This window comes from Dendrobium catenatum, unplaced genomic scaffold (genome assembly GCF_001605985.2).
Source record: "Dendrobium catenatum unplaced genomic scaffold, ASM160598v2 fragScaff_scaffold_1548, whole genome shotgun sequence".
NCBI classification, from domain to species: Eukaryota; Viridiplantae; Streptophyta; class Magnoliopsida; order Asparagales; family Orchidaceae; genus Dendrobium; species Dendrobium catenatum.
This window is the reverse complement of record NW_021320010.1, coordinates 587,054-606,108: the sequence shown is the minus strand read 5'-3', so window position 1 is coordinate 606,108 and position 19,055 is coordinate 587,054. Positions and strand designations below refer to the sequence as shown.

At 30.5% G+C, this 19,055-nt stretch overlaps 1 protein-coding gene across 1 annotated transcript; it reads right to left on the bottom strand.

Moving 5' to 3' along the window:
* Nucleotides 1-1,043: 1,043 nt before the first annotated feature.
* LOC110109573 lies at nt 1,044-2,542 on the bottom strand. Its single transcript, XM_020840709.2, has 2 exons — nt 2,000-2,542; nt 1,044-1,284 (listed from the first exon to the last, which is right to left on the bottom strand). The coding sequence occupies exons 1-2, from the start codon at nt 2,484-2,486 to the stop codon at nt 1,205-1,207; spliced, it is 567 nt and encodes a 188-aa protein (XP_020696368.1). The 5' UTR covers nt 2,487-2,542; the 3' UTR covers nt 1,044-1,204.
* Nucleotides 2,543-19,055: the final 16,513 nt, after the last annotated feature.

Genomic DNA, 19,055 nt, shown 5'->3' with positions numbered 1-19,055 from the left:
AATTTATACTAAATTGAAAATTTATGTGTGAACTAAATTTATATTAATTTTTTTATTTATTTTAATGGTTAAACGTATATAAATTTAAAAATTACCTAATATATTTATGTATATATATATTTTTTTCAATCACAATTTTAAATTATTATATAATTGTTATAAATTATAATTCACTTTAAAAAATATAATGTTTGTTATATCATCCAATTCACTTTGAACATTGAATATTTTGTTTTTCAAGTTCCATAACCGTTTCGATTATTTTAATTTGGGAAAAAAACTTAGGTTAATTCGATTTTGTTGATATTTGTCCTTAAAAATAAAATAAAGAAATAAAAAAAAAAACTTGCACATGCCTTCAATAAATATCTTAGTCTGGCTTAAGAATAAATGAACTTACTATAATCATCAATATATCACAATCATTGACGTTTATAAATTATAATTTCATGCCTTATGGGCCAAGGCATCATAATAATAGGGCATCCGCCTCTGCCGACTTAATTAAATCTCATTAGTCAATAGGCATCCATAATTGGCTTCGAGAATATCAAGGGAAGTTACCTAATACGGGATGCCAATACAGTCAATACTGGCATCTATAAATGCTTTCCATGGGAAGTTACCTATGTGACGCCAATCATTGAAAAAACCAAAATAGCAGTCAACTAACGTGGACTAATAATATTCTACTGATTCTTTGGAAAATATTATATGATCGAAGCAGTTGCAAGCACGAATCTCAAATTTTTATGAAAGATTTAAAATTTCATAATTATAAATCGGTAAAAAATTTAGATCATAATCTTCTAATTAAGTTTTCATCATAATAAAATTTGAAGCTATTAAATTCATTCAGAGATACATATGATACATGGAAAATCAACAAAAAATTAATATAAAATTTTCATCTTAATAAAAAATTTAATTAAAATCATTCTGAGCTAATTTTAATGAAAAAATAGTTCTAGCATATCCTAATGTAAAATGCATCAAATTAAAATTTAAAATTCATGATTTTATATTGAGATTAATGTAATTCATGGTATCATATATAATATAAATTTAAACATAATGAAATAGTCATAGTTGTGAAGCTCTAATTAGTAGACAAGGCATACTACAATAAAGAATTGTACCAGTTATTGGACCCTTTGCATCAGTTTTTCACTAAAAAAACTAAGGACAAATTTAAACCTGCAGTTCAGTTGCATAATCTAACAGTGCATGCCACTGCTTGAGCCCAATACCTCAATCTTGCTTTTACATCATCAGGATGGTCTCCTGGAAGGGGAAAACAAAAAGGGAAAATCAAATTGAATTTTCAAAACACCTTAATTAAGTTGAACATTAAAAGGGGAAAAATTCACGTCAATCAATTTATGGTGTCAGATTCCAAGAATTTGGTAGGAGGTAAGGGATTTAATCTCCTTATAGGCCTCTGTTGTTTTAAAATAATGTGAAAAGGTCTCCCATCGATGTAGTTCTAAACAAAGAAGCCCTTTCCACATCAATTGTGTAGTTTAGGGCAATCCAAAGTGAAATTCTTAGGCATTTCTAAAGTAACCAGATAGGTAAAATTAAAGATAAGAAAGATAAGATAGTTAAATAGACTGAAACTAAATTTTGTTGATAGACAAATTATTCCACCGATGCAAAAGGCATTAATTCGTACCAATCAACAACCCTCAAACGTGCATGAAATGATGCATCAGATCACAGATATTGAGCAAACGAAAGCGAAAATGTTAACTCGATTAACACATACGCTCTTCAATTAAACAAAAATCCAACTCTACCTTGTAACTCTCTATAATCAATTAAAGGCTTCTTTCAGAGAAAATTATTGGTTAAACTTGTAAAAACTCAATTTCTTCAAAAAATTCGAGATTAAAATAATTAAAATCCATAAATCTGAAAATCATTCTAATCCTAAATAATCTAAAATGTTCTAATATCGTTGAATTAAGAAAAATCAAAATGGGAAAAGAAATCTCACCAGGGCTGGAGATCTTCCAGTTAGCGACAGGGGTCGATGGCGCTCCCGCTACCCCGGACACACCAACAGACTGCCTCTGCTGCTGCTCGTCGAGGAACTTCTGACTCATCGAGTAGCAAAGTTCAAGAGCCGGCAAAGTATTGCAGAGCTCGGGAATCTCCTCAAAGACAAACCCAAACCCTAGATCCAAACACCCCTTAAGCTCCTCCAGATCGTCGTCAGTCAAGCTTTTGGTCCTCCCAACCATTTCCACTCCGCCTTCCGATCCGTTCTCGCCTCCCTCAGCCACGTCAACGTAACCTTCCAGCATCACTGCGCTGCCGCTCCTCCCTTTCCGCGGCCATCTCCGCACATCATCATCGTCCGGCTCCTCCTCAATTCTTTTCGATCTCCCGTATTTTGACTTGTTCTTGATGGCTTCTTTCTCGGCAGAAAGGAAGCCGGTGTTCTTGCTCGGGATGGAAGTTGGGGAAAGAGGGGACCCCATTCGGGAGGAGAAGCCGGTGTACTCTCTCTCTCTCTCTCTTTCTTTTCGGTGGGACAGCTTTTATATGCTGATTCTTATAGGGGAAGGTCGTTGGCTCTTGATGAGAAGAATCATTTAGACTCTCACTATACACATTATGTAATTGATTTAATATACTTTATATAAATATTTATACAGTGTATACACTCACATGTTCGAATGATCAAAATTTTTATATTGATCTATTTAACATGTAAATATTTGGTAATAATTTAAATTAATTTAATGCTTTTTGTTTAAATTTTATTATATATTATGTTTAACAAATTATGTTGTAGATGTTCTGATTGTATCATATTATATTATACTTTGTTGTTTAACAAATATTGTTCAATGTTGAACGAACTTTATTCAAACTTGTAATTCAACTATTTTATTAATCTTTCTAAAAATGTATTAGTTGAAAATAATTAGAACCTTATCTGAATGATGTTCAAATTTTGATCGAAAAGAAAAAAAAAATTATTAATGTTACCCCCTTTTGAATGAGAATGGTTACGAATCGAGCAAGATTTGAATAATGTTTAATCAAAGATAATTTTTTTAATTAGTACTAACGTCAATGCAATAACTAGTGTCTTATTCAAACCAACATAATTTTTAAATAAGAATGATTAATACATGATTAGAATTCAATGAATGTTTGATATGTTGGATCTTTATATCCATTTATAAAAGTGGAAATAAAAATTTGGATTTGGAAAATTAAATTGAGACTTTCCCAATTATAGTTTTCTTAATAAGTATTTATTCTAAAAATTTGTAATGAAGAAAACTTATAGAAATATTGATTGAGACCGTAAGTCTTACTCTAATCACCTCACTAAATATATTTTAGTGAATGTGCAACTTACATCAATTATTGATGAGCACTTTTTCTTTTAAATGTAATTTATGTTTTGAACATAATTTCTTCCTTCAAGAAGAAATGACAAATAAACTAATTTTCTCATATATTATCATCCATTCTATCATGTAGAATTTGATTTATCTTTTAAAAGAAAAGTTTGCATCTTTTCAATTTAGACACCTCTTTTTATAAGCACTTTATTATAATTCATGGAAAATCCTTTTCTATTAGAATGATAATTAACATGACACATCATAATCCCTATCTTTTAATGTCACATCATCATCTTTATCTTTTAATATTAAAAGATATTAATCATAACACATTATCATTTCATGATTTTTTATAAAATATAAAAAATATTCTTATAATATAAATCTATCACAAATGTAATCATATTTTAACATTTATATTATTTTACATTCTTAATAATAGTGTTCAATTAATATATAATAGTGCTAAGATGATAAAGAATGATCTATAGACCTATTGTTCAAGCTCCAATAAATTTGACAATTAATTTAACTCTTAAAGTAATAAATCAAAATTATTAATTTTCATGTTATTTCACTATAAACATGAAATTGTAGTCCTGAATTTAAAGTATAATTTAATCAATTTGAAATATTAAATGGACCATTGATTTAATCATTACATATAAATTATTCTTTCTTAAAAAGTTCATAATTAGAGATAGGTCATTCTATCACATCACTAATTACATCTTGATCCTTGAATTCCAATTATTTCTCTATTGAAAAATAAACTTTGTAACCATATCATAAAATTCGAGTGCTCAATTATTCAAGTTCTGAATTAATTATTTAAGGAAACTAATTTTCTAATTTTTGAAATTGAAAGAAAAGGATTCTATATATGTATATTAACTTCCTCTATCCTTTGTTTTATTGTGATTCTAAGATACAAGGATTTAATTTATATTTTCAAAATTTTTCCTCAGTAAGTCAAAAAATCAAATGTCATAAGTAGGAGTTTATTAATAACTTTGGACTAATATTATTTAATCTATGATCCTCTTAATCATTAATTTTAAAATCCTTATAGTTAAAATAAAATTTATTAGAAAAACAAAAATTTATGCGGTGTAGTTCTATATAATCATATTACATAAAGTACATTTATCCTTAATATCTCCTTATCAAATAATCGGAATAAGACTATTTCATTCTTAATGTTAATGGATATCATACTAATAATATTTAATTATAGATTCCAACTATAATTAATAAATATGAATTTGTTTACATTATTATCCATAATTCATTCATCTTGTATATAATCATATACTGAATTATTATTACATAAATAATCATGAAATAAATATAATAATAAAATCTTATATCAAATAATAATATCAACACATGCTAAACTTATCTTTAAATATTTATTTCATAAGAAAATATATTATATAATATTGTTTTAGAGCACAATAGGCATCTTCCTTAATTTCATTGCTTGTATATGTTTTTCAAAAATTCATTCAGATAACATCTTGGTAAATGGATTAGCAATATTCTATTGTAATGTTAACTTTTCTACTGATACCATACCCTCTATTTCAATTTATCTTATAAAATGATATTTTCTATCTATATGCTTAGCTATTTTATGACTTTGAGCTTCATTTATATTTGATATAGGCGCATTATTATCAAAAAATAATGTTAGAGTTTTTTTTTAAATTCTGAAAAACTTCCAATTCTATTAAAAAAGTATGGAGCCAAATTGCTTCTTTAGTTGCTTCTATATCAACCATATATTCATCTTTCATAACTGAGTCAAAAATACACTATTGCTTTATACTTCTCCAAACTATGACTCCTCCTCAAACAAATATTGAGCAAGATGTGGATTTTCTTTCATCTCCATATGAGTAAAAGTTATCATCAGTGTATCGTTTAGGGATCAAATCAATTCCAAAATACAAAAGCATTTATTTTTTAGTTCTTCTAAGATATTTAAGTCTATATTTAACCACCACCTAATGAAACCTTCCTGGGTTGGATTAATATATACTGATTATGCCTACAACATAACAAATGTTAGGTCTTGTAGATAATACTAAGTACATTAAACTACCAACTGCTAATACGTAAGGCAACTGTAGTGTATCATTTTTCTCTTTCAAGTTTGAGGACACTTCTTTTTAGAAAGATAAAATCCATGATGTGAACACATATTTCCTTTTTTAGAGTTTTGTATCCCAAATCTTTTAAGAATTTTCTTTATATAGATGCTTGAGACAATGCTAATATTTTTTTTTATGATCTCTTATTAACTTTATCCCAAGTATAATGCTTGTCACTACCAAATCATTCATTGGAATTATTTAGCTAGTCATTTTTGTACATCAAATAATAATTCAATAATATTTACAAAAAGTAAAATATGATCTATGCAAAGAAATAAAAATATCACAATCTTATTTTTGAAAAACTTTTAAACATAAGGTTCATTTATTCTTTGATCAAAGCCATAAAATTTAATTGCTTCATCAAATCTTATATTCCATGACCTTGAAGCTTGCTTAAGTCTATATATTGATATTTGTAGTTTGCAAATTTTTTGCTCTTGACCTTCTATTATGAAACCCTCTAGTTGCTTAATATAAATTCTTTCTTCAATATAGTCATTCAAAAAAGTCATCCTGACATCCATTTGCCAAATCTAATATCCATAATATGTACAACAACAACAACAACAACATCAAGCCTTTATCCCACTACGTGGGGTCGGCTACATGAATCCTTTTTCTCCATTGTGTTCTATTAAAAGTCAAATTCTCATTTAAACCTAATAAAGAAAGGTCATTCCTAATATTTTCTAACCAAGTCTTTTTAGGTCTACCCCTACCTTTCTTAACATAAGTCAAATCTAATACCTCTACTCTCCTAACCGGGTCATCGAAAGGCCGTCGTTTTATGTGACCAAACCATCTAAGGCGACTCTCTCTAATTTTATCTTCTACTGGAGCTACTCCAACCTTTTCACGTATATGCTCATTTCGTATCCTATCTCTAAGGGTAAAGCCACTCATCCACCTGAGCATTCTCATCTCTGCCACACTTAACTTAGTATTATGCTTCTCTTTTAATGGCCAACATTCGGCACCATAAAGCATTGCAGGCCTCACTACCATCTTATAGAATTTTCCTTTAAGTTTGAGGGGTACATTTCTATCACATAACAAGCCCGATGCATTCCTCCACTTCAACCATCCAACTTGAATTCTGCTGATAATATCCCCATCTATTTCACCATCACTTTGAACAATTGATCCAAGATATCTAAAACGTGTACTCTTATTAATGACTTGATCGCCCAAAGTCACAATCCCTTCAGTAGGTCTATTACTACTAAAATTACACTCCATATATTCCGTTTTAGATCTACTCAAGCGAAAACCTTTAGACTCTAAGGTTGACCTCCATAATATGTAGGAATGGATAAAATTATGTGTATAGATTTAAATAGAGTAACTTGAGAGAAAGTTTCTTCATAACTAATTCCCTCTTTTTAAGTGTATCCATTTTCCACTAGCCTGACATTGAAAGTCTAAATTTTTCATTAGCACTTCTTTTTCTCTTACAAATCCCTTTACATCCTATAGGTCTTACCTCACTAGAAAGGTCCACAAGTTCCCAAATAAAAGTAAAATACATTTAATCTATTTCATATTTCATGACTTCTAGCCATTTTTCTTTATTAGAATCATCTAATTCTTGTCTATATGTCAATGGATAATCATTGTCATCATCAGATGTAACAATACATGCTTCTCCTTCAATTTTATAATTAGGGAGTAATCTAATAATTTTCCCACAATGATGAGGTATTAAAGGTGCTTGATTTGGAGTGGTGGTTTTTTTTAATGGCTTTCAATAATGATTTTTGTTTCATTTGTGATTTTGAGTTGTGGCACATTTAGTTTTTTCTTGAGCAACACCTTACTTTGAGGTTTAAAATCTTTTATGTTTTCATGTTCAAGAAAAGTAGCATTTGTCGATGCAAATACTTTCTTTTCTTGAGGACTATAAAATAAATCTTCTCTAAAACCTTTAGGATATCCAAAAAAATATATATTTGTGAACATGATTCTAACTTATTTATTTTTTCATTCAATATATGTGTTAAATATCCATATGTATAGATGTGTCGTAAACTAGGCTTACACCCACTTCATAACTCTAAAGGTGTCTTATGCATTGATTTTAAAGGTTTAATGCTCAAAATATAAATAAAAGTTTTTATTGCATATCACCAAAATGAATTTGGTAAGGAGGAGTGACTTAACATAGACCTAACCAAATTGACCAATGTTTGATTTCTTCTTTCAACAACACCATTTTTTGTGAAGTTATAGGTGTAGTGAGTTGCAATACAATTCCATTCTTTTTTAAGTAATCTATAAATTTTGTATCTAAGTACTCATCTCCCTGATTTGTTTGAAGTATTTTTAATGACTTGCCAAATTAAATTTTAAATTTAACATGAAATTCTTTAAAATTTCTAAAAGATTCAGATTTTCTTATCATTAAATAAATATAATCATATATTGAATAACAATTTATGAAAATGACAAAATATTCAGAACAACCTCTTTCTTGTATATTAAATAGACCACAAACAATCAAATGTACAAGTTCGAGGATTTCTTTTGCTCATTCATCAATTCCATAAAAAGTTCTCTTGGTTATTTGTCCTTTTAAAAAAGACTCACAAATTAGTAGAGTTTCGATTGCAGTTCTCTTAAAGGATCATCCTTTACTAATCTTTTAATCATATTTAAGTAAATATAACAAAGTCTAAGATGTAATAGATATGTGTTATCTTGATATAAAATCTTTTTACCCTTTTTGTCTAGGTTTTTTAACTATGAACATTTCAGTGTTAAACATTGTATTTCTAGTGGGCTTTAACATAAAAAGTCTATTTTTAAATAGAGAGCTCTATATACATACCACTTTATTTCATGTTATTTACATATCTACACCTAAAACTTTAATAATATTACATTTCTACTACTCATATAAAATTTTAATATCAAATATTTCACTCATACATTTCATTCTTATAACTCATACCACCCTATAAAATTTGATATTTCATTATATGCACCCATATTTATTTTATGGGTGGTAAGCATGTAATATTAAAATTTTAGGCGTTAGATATATAAATAGTTTGAAATATAGTGGTATGTATGTAAATCCCTCTTTTTAATATTATAGAGTAAATATTCAAACTATTCTTAGAAATAATAATCTCATTATTATTAAAAAGAAAAAAAAAACAAATACTCGCAAAATTTAAGCTTTTTTTAAGGAGCATACACGATGAAAAAATTAGCAGTAGGTGCTAAACTGGGTGAAGTTAGGTAGGAACCAATTTGCTAATTTCTTTGGTGATAGAAAAATGACAAATGAATTGGTGTATTCCTCAGCTTGTTTGTCCACTGATCATAAGCCTCAATTATTTTCCACTTTGAGTGGGTCACACGTGATAAGTAAGCTTTGTTTGCCATTTTGGACGAGGGTGTGAATTAGGTAAGCTTGAATACAATTAATGGAGGCAGATTTAGTGGATTGAACAATTGTTTTAATTCTATCAATAGAAGTGTGAGTCAGCTGAGAAATAAACTTGCAAGGAAAAAAAAATATTTGGAGTAAGGAGCAAGGTTTTAAGTTTCCATTTAGGTTAGTGAAATTATAAGATGGGTAGTGAGACCTACAATGATTTATGGTATACAATGTTAGACATTAAAAGAGAAGCATAATATTAAGTTAAGTGTTGCAGAGATGAGGATGCTCAGGTGGATGACCAGCTTTACTCTTAGAGACAGGATATAAAATGAGCATATAATTGAAAAGGTTGGAGTAGCTCCAGTGGAAGATTAGATTAGAGAGAGTCGCCTTAGATGGTTTGATCACATAAAACATCAGCCTTCCAATGACCTAGTTAGAAAGTAGATGTATTTAATTTGACTTATGTTAATAAAGGTAGAGGTAGACATAAAAAAATTTGGTTAGAAAATATTAGAAATGACATTTCTTTATTAGATTTAGATGAGAATTTGACTATTAACAGGACACAATGGAGAAAAAGGATTCATATAGCTGACCCCACATAGTGGGATAAAGGCTTGTTGCTGCTATTTTTATTGTATAGTTATGTTTATGTCAAAATTATTTATTGTATTATATAGTTAGTAATTTCCTTAAAAGATAAATTTTAAAAAAACTAAAATGAATATTATAAATTAGATCAATCAAAGTTATAATTAGTTATAAGAAATAATTTGAAGTAGGAAAGTTAAATTTGGTATACATATTTAATATATTATATGAAATACATAATTTACATTTATAGAATTTTTATAAAATATAACATAGACTCTAAACTATATACTTCCATAGAATGTCATGTTTCCTTCTTTTCTTCGGAGAAGATCTATAAATTTCATCTAACTCAACACGAACATACATCGGTGGGAGAAATCGTCCATTCGAGATTAATGAGGCTTTAACACTCGACACACTTAAATATATAATTATTTGAGTTCTAGGTATCAATTGTACCACTGGTTTTATTACTCTTATACGTATGTTATGAAGTAATGGTGGATATATGGCCACGTATGTTACCGATGATGATATTTGTGAGTTCAAACCAACCAATGCTATGAGGTGGCTATAGAGTTACATACCATTGATGTAAATATGAAACAATTTCCAACACTCAATTTCCTTGAAGTTGGTTTGTCTTCTCATATTTATAGGTGTTGAGAGAGTTGCTACTTAGCTTTGCATATTTTACACTCTTGCAACTTATATGTTTTATTGATTCCAAATATTATTGTTTTGATTATTATTTTCTACTAACACATTTTGGAAGAGTTATTTTTGCTATTGTTGGTACTAACATTTCAGGGAAATCATACTCTAGATTGTTGAAGACTTTAAATCAAGATCTGCTTAGAATATTTTGTAAAACTGGAGTCTGTATTTATAATTTTATTTGAGTCTGAAAGTGTGTGATTATAAATTAAGTAACTTAGCACAAACAAACTTGGGGAGAGTTAAAATTCATAATTTTTAAATTTGATCGTACAGTACGAACCATGTTTAACCTCCCAAAAAGAGCAATGGAACAAATAGAGCGGGCGAAAACTTTTCTAAGCCCTATTCGTCCAGACGAATTTAGCCTTTTGTCCCAGGACGATGTCCTTTGGATTTCTATTTTGAACTATTCGTCCAGACAAATTTACCCTTTCATACCAAGATGATGTCCTCTGGATTTCTATTTTGAACTATTCGTCCAAACTATTTTACCTTTTCTTCCCAGGACGATGTCCTCTGGATTTCTGCTTTGAACTATTCGACCAGACGAATTTACCATTTCATCCCAGGGATCTCCTCTAGACTTGTGATTTAACCTATTCGTCCAAATGAATTTACCATTTCATCCCAGGACAATGTTCTCTGGACTTATACTTTGAACTATTTGTCCAGACGATTTAACCCATTCATCCCAGGACGAAGGCCTTTGGACTTGTGATTTTAAACTATTCATCCATATGATGTTACCAATTTATCCCAGGATGATGTCCTTTGTTCTTTGAACTTGTAATCCATCCTATATTTTTGTACCAATGAACCTTGGGAATAATGGTTCGTACTGGACGGACTTAGTTCGTACGGGATGATTATCGAGTACAAAGGTAGTTCATACACAATAGTTTTTATACTGTTCATACTTACGAAATGAGATCGTACGGGACGATCATAAACGTACAGATTTGAAAAATAATAGTTTTGGGCAATTTTTTGTGTCTTTCCTATAAAAGGTCCACTTAAAACTGTCTTATAACTTTTTGTCATTTGGTCTTCGTGCATACTAAAGTGAATTAGAAAGAAAGAGTGAGAGAGAGTGTTTCAAAGAGATTTCTTATTACTGGAGTGTGAATGATTCACTTGGTTACTCAAAGGTAAGGATATCTATTTGTAATTTATAATTACTTCTCTCTGTTCTCTTATCCTTCTAGATTTCTGGTGAGAAGATTCTTCAAGAAGATCCGGTTCTCTACCGACGCTCGAGGAGTGTGAACAGACAACATTTCTTTGCCGACACTTGGAGAGTGTGAATAGTGGGAGGTTCTCTGCCTACACTTGGAGAGTGTAAAAGGACGATGGTTCTCTATCGATACTTGGAGAGTGTGAACAGCGGGAGGTTCTCTACCTATACTTGAAGAGTGTAAAAGGACGACGGTCCTCTGCCACACTGGGTAGTTGTAGAAGAGAGTTTTTATGAAGGCTTCTCTACCTTGTTGTGGGGGCAAAAGGAAAGATACTAGTGGTAATAGTACAATACCTGAAGTGGAAGACTTCAGAGAGTGAATGTGGGTCATAATTGACCGAGCAACTATAAATCTTATGTATTTTATTTTTAGCTGCTTTTTTATTTTTCAGCTTTATTGATAGCTGTGGTTGAAAAATTGTTTTTAAAACTACTAAACATTTCATCAGTTTTAAACTCTTAAAATTCCAATTAATAAGAGGAGAATTTTTTTAAATTACCAATTCACCCCCCCTTGGTTAGCCGTTGGGACATAAGCTTAGGTCTAACAACCTAATTCATAATTAACAAGTTTCAACAAGTGGTATCAGAGCTTAGTTTCAAAACCATAAGTTTAGACTACTTTTTGATTAACGACCATGGCTACATTTGGAAACTGAAACACACCTGAAGGTTACTCTATAACTAGACCTCCCTTATTTGATAATATTCCTTTTGATTTTTAAAAAATATGCATGTCAATATTTTTACAGTCACTAGATTAACGTATGTAGATCTTAATTCAGGAAGGGTATACAAAACTAACTAGACTAGTTGATGTCATTAGAATAGAAACACCCTTTGCGGATTGGACTGTAGAAAAATGTGACTTATCACAACTGAATGTTAAATGCTTAAATAGTTTCTTTTGTGCACTTAAGTCAGAAGATTACATGCGGGAGTAGAAATGACATAAGGGATAGACTATAAATGACATAAGGGATAGACTTTGTATAAAATATGAAGGGACTAATAAAGTTAAACAATCCAGACTTAATATCTTGTTGCATGACTATAAATTTATTTTGCATGAAATCTAATAAATCCATTTCTAACATGTATATAAGATTCACACAAATAGTCACCTCTTTACATGCATTGGGTAGAGAACTAACAAATGCTAAAATGGTTAATAAAATACTTTGTTATTTGACTACTACATATGATGCTAAAATAATTGCGATTACAGAGTCTAAAGACTTAAATGTTTACTCTATTGATAATATTCTTCGATCACTAATTACTTATGAGTAAGGAGTGAGTCAAAGAAAGATTGATGCAGGTGAATTACAAAGGGAGAAGAACATAACACTGAATGTGGAGGAGTCGGAGACTAATATATCAGAACCTGAGGATGAAGATGACATCGTGTTGATGATTAAATAGTTAAGAAGCTTTCTGAAGAGGAAGCAAAAGAGACACCAACAATAGAATCTAGGTAAGTTCAATAGAAATGTTAATGTTTCAAATGATGTTATTTGCTATGAGTGTAGGAAACCTGGACACATTAAGTCAAACTGCCCAAAACTCAAAGCCACTCCTAGCAAGGAGAAGGTAAAGGAGAAACCAATTGAGAAGAAGGGAAAGAAGAAATTCCAAAGAGCTTTCAAGATGGACTCAGCTTCAGACTCATCAGAGATTGATAAGGAAGAGGAAGTCACCAATCTGTGCTTGATGACCGATAATCTTAATCAATCAAATCAAGAAGAGGTATGTGACTTGACTTACAATAAACTTTTTGAAGTCTCTGAATGCATACATGTTGCATATAAAAAGTTAAAGAAAATGCATGCTACTCTGAACTTAGAGTTACAAGAACTGTAAAGAGAATAAGAGATCCTTAGGAAAGATCATGCTTTAATTGATGGCAACCACATGAAATTATTTGATGAGTTCGACGATTTGAATAAGAACCATGAAAATCTAAAATCATCCTATGCAAAACTTAAAAAAGAATTTAAAATTTTTAAAGTTGAATCTGAGAGTAAAAATTATCGGATAAATTACACAAATCGTATATTGGAAGATATGAATACCTTTTACAAACTGAAGATAAAAGTTCTCGAAGATAATATGATACCCTCAAGACTTGAAGATTTCACTAATCCTATTTTGTTTCCAAAATTTATATAATCTAGGAATAGATAGAATAATTATAGAAGCTTAAGAAACCAATTTCCTGGAGTCAAATGCTTTAATTGTGGATTGTTTGAACATATAACACACACTTGTATATTGAATAAAAAAACTTATTTGGTGATATATAAACCTAGACATAACATACATGCATTTGTTTATAATTTGCAAAAAGGTGAACCCAAACTTATTTGGGTTTCTAGGTCTAATGTTTAATGATTTTGCAGGATCGCTCCCACACAAGGCCTCGTGAGAGTATATGGTACATGGACAGCAGTTATTCAAAGTATATGACAAGAGATACTACATAATTCATATCATTGGAAGCTAGGAGGGAAGGTAAGGTTACACTTAGAGATAACAGCACAAGGAAGATGATTGGATCAGGTATGATAGGAAACTTAAAAAACTTTTTTATAGAAAATGTTTTGTTAATAGAAGGCTTAAAGCATAATCTTTTGAGTATTAGTTAGTTATGTGATAAAGGATATTGTGTTAATTTTTTCCCTACTAGCTTCATATTAAGCCTGAATGGTAATGATATTTTGCAAGTATACGGGAAAATAATGTTTATATGCTAGATTTGAATTGTATCAAAACTCATACTGCTTTTTGTTTAAAAACTATTTCTGATGAGTCATGACTTTGGCATAGGAGGCTTTGTCACTCTAGCATGAAAAATCTTAGGAGGATTACCCAAAAGAACTTTGTGAGAGGTATACCAAAACTAGACTTTACTAAGGATCACCTTTGCGATACATGCAATTAAGAAAATAGGTGAAGTCATCTTTTCAGTCCAATAAGGATCTTAGAACTAGTAAACCATTAGAGATTTTGCATATGGATCTTTTTAGAATAGTTGAAATTGTAAGTCTAGGAGGAAAGGTATACGAATTTGTGATTGTGGATGATTTCTCTAGATTCATATGTGTTAGATTTCTATATCATAAGAGTGAATCATTTGAGGAGTTTAGAGATTTTTTGACTTAGATTCAGAGAAAATTAGGATGTGAGATTTTGAAAATTTAAAGTGATTATGGTGGAGAATTTAAAAATAAAAAATTTGAGGATTTTTGTAAGGAGAAAGGGATTGTTCATAATTTTTCTACACCTAGAACCCCTCAGCAGAATGGGGTAGTCAAAAGGAAAAATAGAATATTAATAGAAGCTGCTCAAGCCATGTTGGCAGAATATTTACTTCCTAAATATTTTTGGGCTGAAGCGATTAGCACTGCATATTATGTTCTGAATAGGGTGAATGTTAGATCAAACTTGAATAAAACATCCTATGAGTTACTAAAAGGGAGAACACCTAATTTTTCACATTTGCATGTTTTTGAATATAAGGTGTTCATACATAATAATGGAAAATCTATCTTAGAAAAATTTGATCCAAAATCAGATGAAAGATTTTTTATAGGATACTTAAGTGTTGGAAAGTCTTATAGAGTATTCAATAAAAGAACCTTGATAATTGAGGAGACCACTCATATTATATTTGATTAATTTGGAATTTTGGAAGAGCCGATTGTTGTAGAGGATGAGATAGAGATTGGCTCCAAAAAGTTTGAGAAAATAAATTTGGATGAAAATTTGGAGATAGAAAACTCGATGCATAGAGATTTGAGATTTTCTAAAAACCCTAAAGGAATTGATTATATGTGAACCTAGTAAAGGTGTTAGGATTAGGCATGGATTGAGTAAAGAAATCAATCATTCAGCTTTTATTTTTATCATAGAACCCACAAATATTGACCAAACACTTTCGGATGAATTTTTAATTTTGGCAATATAAGAAGAATTAAATCAATTTGTAAGAAATAAAGTATGAGAATTAATTGTAAGGCCAAATGATCAAAGTGTAGTTGGGACTAAGTGAGTGTTCAAGAATAAATGAATGACTTAGGAGTAGTCATTAGAAATAAGGCTAGATTGGTGGCTAAGAGGTATAATCAGATTGAAGTGATTGAATTTAAGGAGACTTTTGCCCCTATAGCTAGACTTGAAGCAATTAGGGTTTTATTTGCATTTTCCCATTTTAGAAGTTTCAAGTTGTATCAAATGGATGTTAAAAGTACCCTTTTAGATGGTTTAATCTAAGAGGATGTTTTTGTAGAACAACATCTAGGCTTTGAAATTCAAAATACCCTAATCATTTGTTTAAGTTGAAAAAAGCATTGTATGGATTGAAACAGACACCTAGGGCTTGGTATGAGAGGTTGAGCACCTTCCTACTTAAGAGATCTTTTGAAAAGGAAGTGTGGATACAACTCTATTTTTGAAGAAATTGGAAGAAGATATACTCTTTGCACAGATTTATATTAATAATATCATCTTTGGATCTACTGATAAAAATTTTTGTGATGAATTTTCTAAAATAATGAGTATTAAATTTGAGATGAGTCTAATGGAAGATTTGAGTTACTTTGTAGGATTTAGTGTTAAGCAAATTGAGGAGGGTATATTTTTTAGTCAGTTGAAGTATATTAAGGACATCCTCAAAAAGTATGAAATGGATAATGTTAAACTTGTTAGTACACTTATGAGTTACTCTGTTCAATTGGATAAGGACCCAAAGGGAAAATTTTTTGATCAAAAGAAATTTAGGGGAATTATTGGATCTATGCTTTAATTGATAGCTAGCTGACCTGATATTATGTTTAGTGTTTGTTTATGTGCTAGATTTCAAATAGATCCTTAAGAATCACATTTGAAAGCAGTGAAAAGGATTTTGAGACATCTCTTGGGAACTCAGAACTTAGGGATTTGGTATCCTAAGTTTAGCTTTTCATTTGAAATAATTGGATATTCAGATTCTGACTTTATAGGTTGTAGGATTGATAGAAAGAGTACTTCTAGGACATGTTAATTTATTGGAAATTCTTTAGTCTCTTTGTCTAGTAGAAAATAGAATTCTGTAGCCCTATCTACTGCTGAAGCTGAATACATTGCCTTAGGAAGTTATGTGGCATAAGTACTTTAGTTGAAACCATAGTTGATTGATTTAGGATTAATAATAGGCACTATTTCCATTTATTGTGATAATACTAGTGCTAGTTGTATTTCTAAAAATCATATTCAACATTCAAGAATCAAATATATAGACATCAGACATCATTTCATATGGGATCATGTATCCAAAGGAGAAATTGAACTCAATCATGTTTCACCTGAAAATCAACTTGCAGACATTTTTACAAAATCACTAGGCTTTGATACTTTCAGCACATTAAGAACAGGGCTTGGTGTGATTGATTTGAATACTTAAATAAAGGTTTCTGCAGCATTGATATGTATTTTATTAGTGTACTTTTTGGTTTTGTGTATTTTCCTTGTGTATTTTTCAGTTTTTGTATGTATTTGCTTTTATAATTATTTTCTATTTTGTTTTATGTATTTTCACATAAAAATTTATGTTTTTGAGCAATCAAATGCAAATTTTTAAGTTCAATATTTGTCTCTACAAAATATTTTTGTACGGAATGATTCCTGTAGCGTATCAATCGTTAAGTTGAATAGTTTGCATGCAATTTTTTAGTTTTTATTACCATTCGGCTGTATGATCCCCAGATCATCCGAACGATTTGTATGCATTCATTTATATACATGTAGACGGTTATACGGATAAGATCAATTTTTATTTCTGATCGTACATATGAACATTCAGTTCATACATATGAACACGTGGCATTTTTGTGTGGGGGATGTTTCAAACCGTCATAAAAAAGTTCTTAATTAACCGATTGTCCAGAATGAACACCTGTTCGTCTGTACGATCGTCTGGTCAAAAGTCTATATAAAAGAATGCCTCATAACTTGCATGTTTATGAAAAGTTGTTTAATTTTTGGACACATTCATTCGTATATACGAAATTTTATTTCGTACGTACGAACCCTATATCGTACAAGACAAAATTATTTTCGTACGTACGAAAGTTCATTTTTCCTTTAAATTGAAAGGGTTTAGAACTCAAACTTCATTCACTTAAAAAGCCTTTTCAATCTTCTATTCCCTTTGATCTTTTTTATGGTGAGTTCAAGCAAGAGGGTTAGGCACGCTAAGGAATTGACTAGGGGACCTTCCTCTAGAAATCCAAGATAAAATTTTCTGTCCAAAGAAAATGAAGAGTCTTTTCCGAGCTTCATATCCACAAAAATCACCCCATTTAGAGTTCTTCTCCAGGAAAACCTTACCATTAAAGTTATGGACCTTTTAACTTCTGCCCAGTTTGCTCTTTTTCTAACACTAATCCACCTCTATAACAAGGAAACATTCCACAACTTCCTTTCAAACATGTCTTTTAATACTGGCCAGAGTGTGATTAGATCCTTTGTCTTTAAAAAGAAGGTAGAAATTGTTAAGAGTGTTGCTACTTAGCTTTCGCATGTTTTACATTCTTGCAACTTGTATAGTTTTGATGATTTCAAATATTATTATTCTAATTATTATTTTCTCCTAAAATTTTTTGAAAGAATTATTCTTGCTCTTGTGTGGACTAACATTTTAGGATAATCATACTCCAGACTAATAAAAATTTCAAATCAAATTCAGCATAAGATAGTTTGTAAATTGAAGTATGTATTTTTTCACTTTATTGAGTCTAAGAGAGTGTGATTGTAATTGAGGAACCTAGCATACACACCAGTGTAGATCTTTAAATGTTAAATTTTTTATACTGATCGTACGAGATGAAACAAGTTTGTATGGGACGATCAAGTCAGTTATACCCCTCGGAGAGAAATGGAACAAACATGAAGCGAGAAAAATTTTCTAAGTCATGATTATCTAGACAAATTTTTCTAGTTCATCCCTGGACGATGTCCTCTGACTTCTCACTTCATGCTATTCATCCAGATGAAATGCCTAATTCATCCCTGGACGATGTTCTCTGATTTCACATTTACAATGTTCGTCCAGACGAAATGTCCCATTCATCCCTAGCGATGTTCTCTAATTTTTACGTTTACATTATTTGTCCAAATAAAATGTCCCATTCATCCCTGGATGATATTTTCTAATTTTCACATTTACACAGTTCGTCCAGACGAAATGCCCCATTCGTCCCTGGTCGATGTTCTCTGATTTCACGTTTACACAATTCGTCCAGACAAAATGTCCCATTCGTCCCTGGCCGATGTTCTTTGACTTCACATTTTTAATTATCGTCCAAATGATTTTACCCTGTTTGTCCCCAGACGAAGTGCTCTGGATTCATGCTTCGTATTGTTCATCCATACGAACATGAACATTCGTCCCAGGACGGTGTTCTCTATTCCTTAAACATATGGACCATCTACAGTTATGTTTCAACGAGGCTTTAAAATAACCGTTCGTATCGATGAACTATGTATGTACGGGATGATGATCAGGTAAGAAGTCATTTCATCCCAATGCACATAGAGTTTGT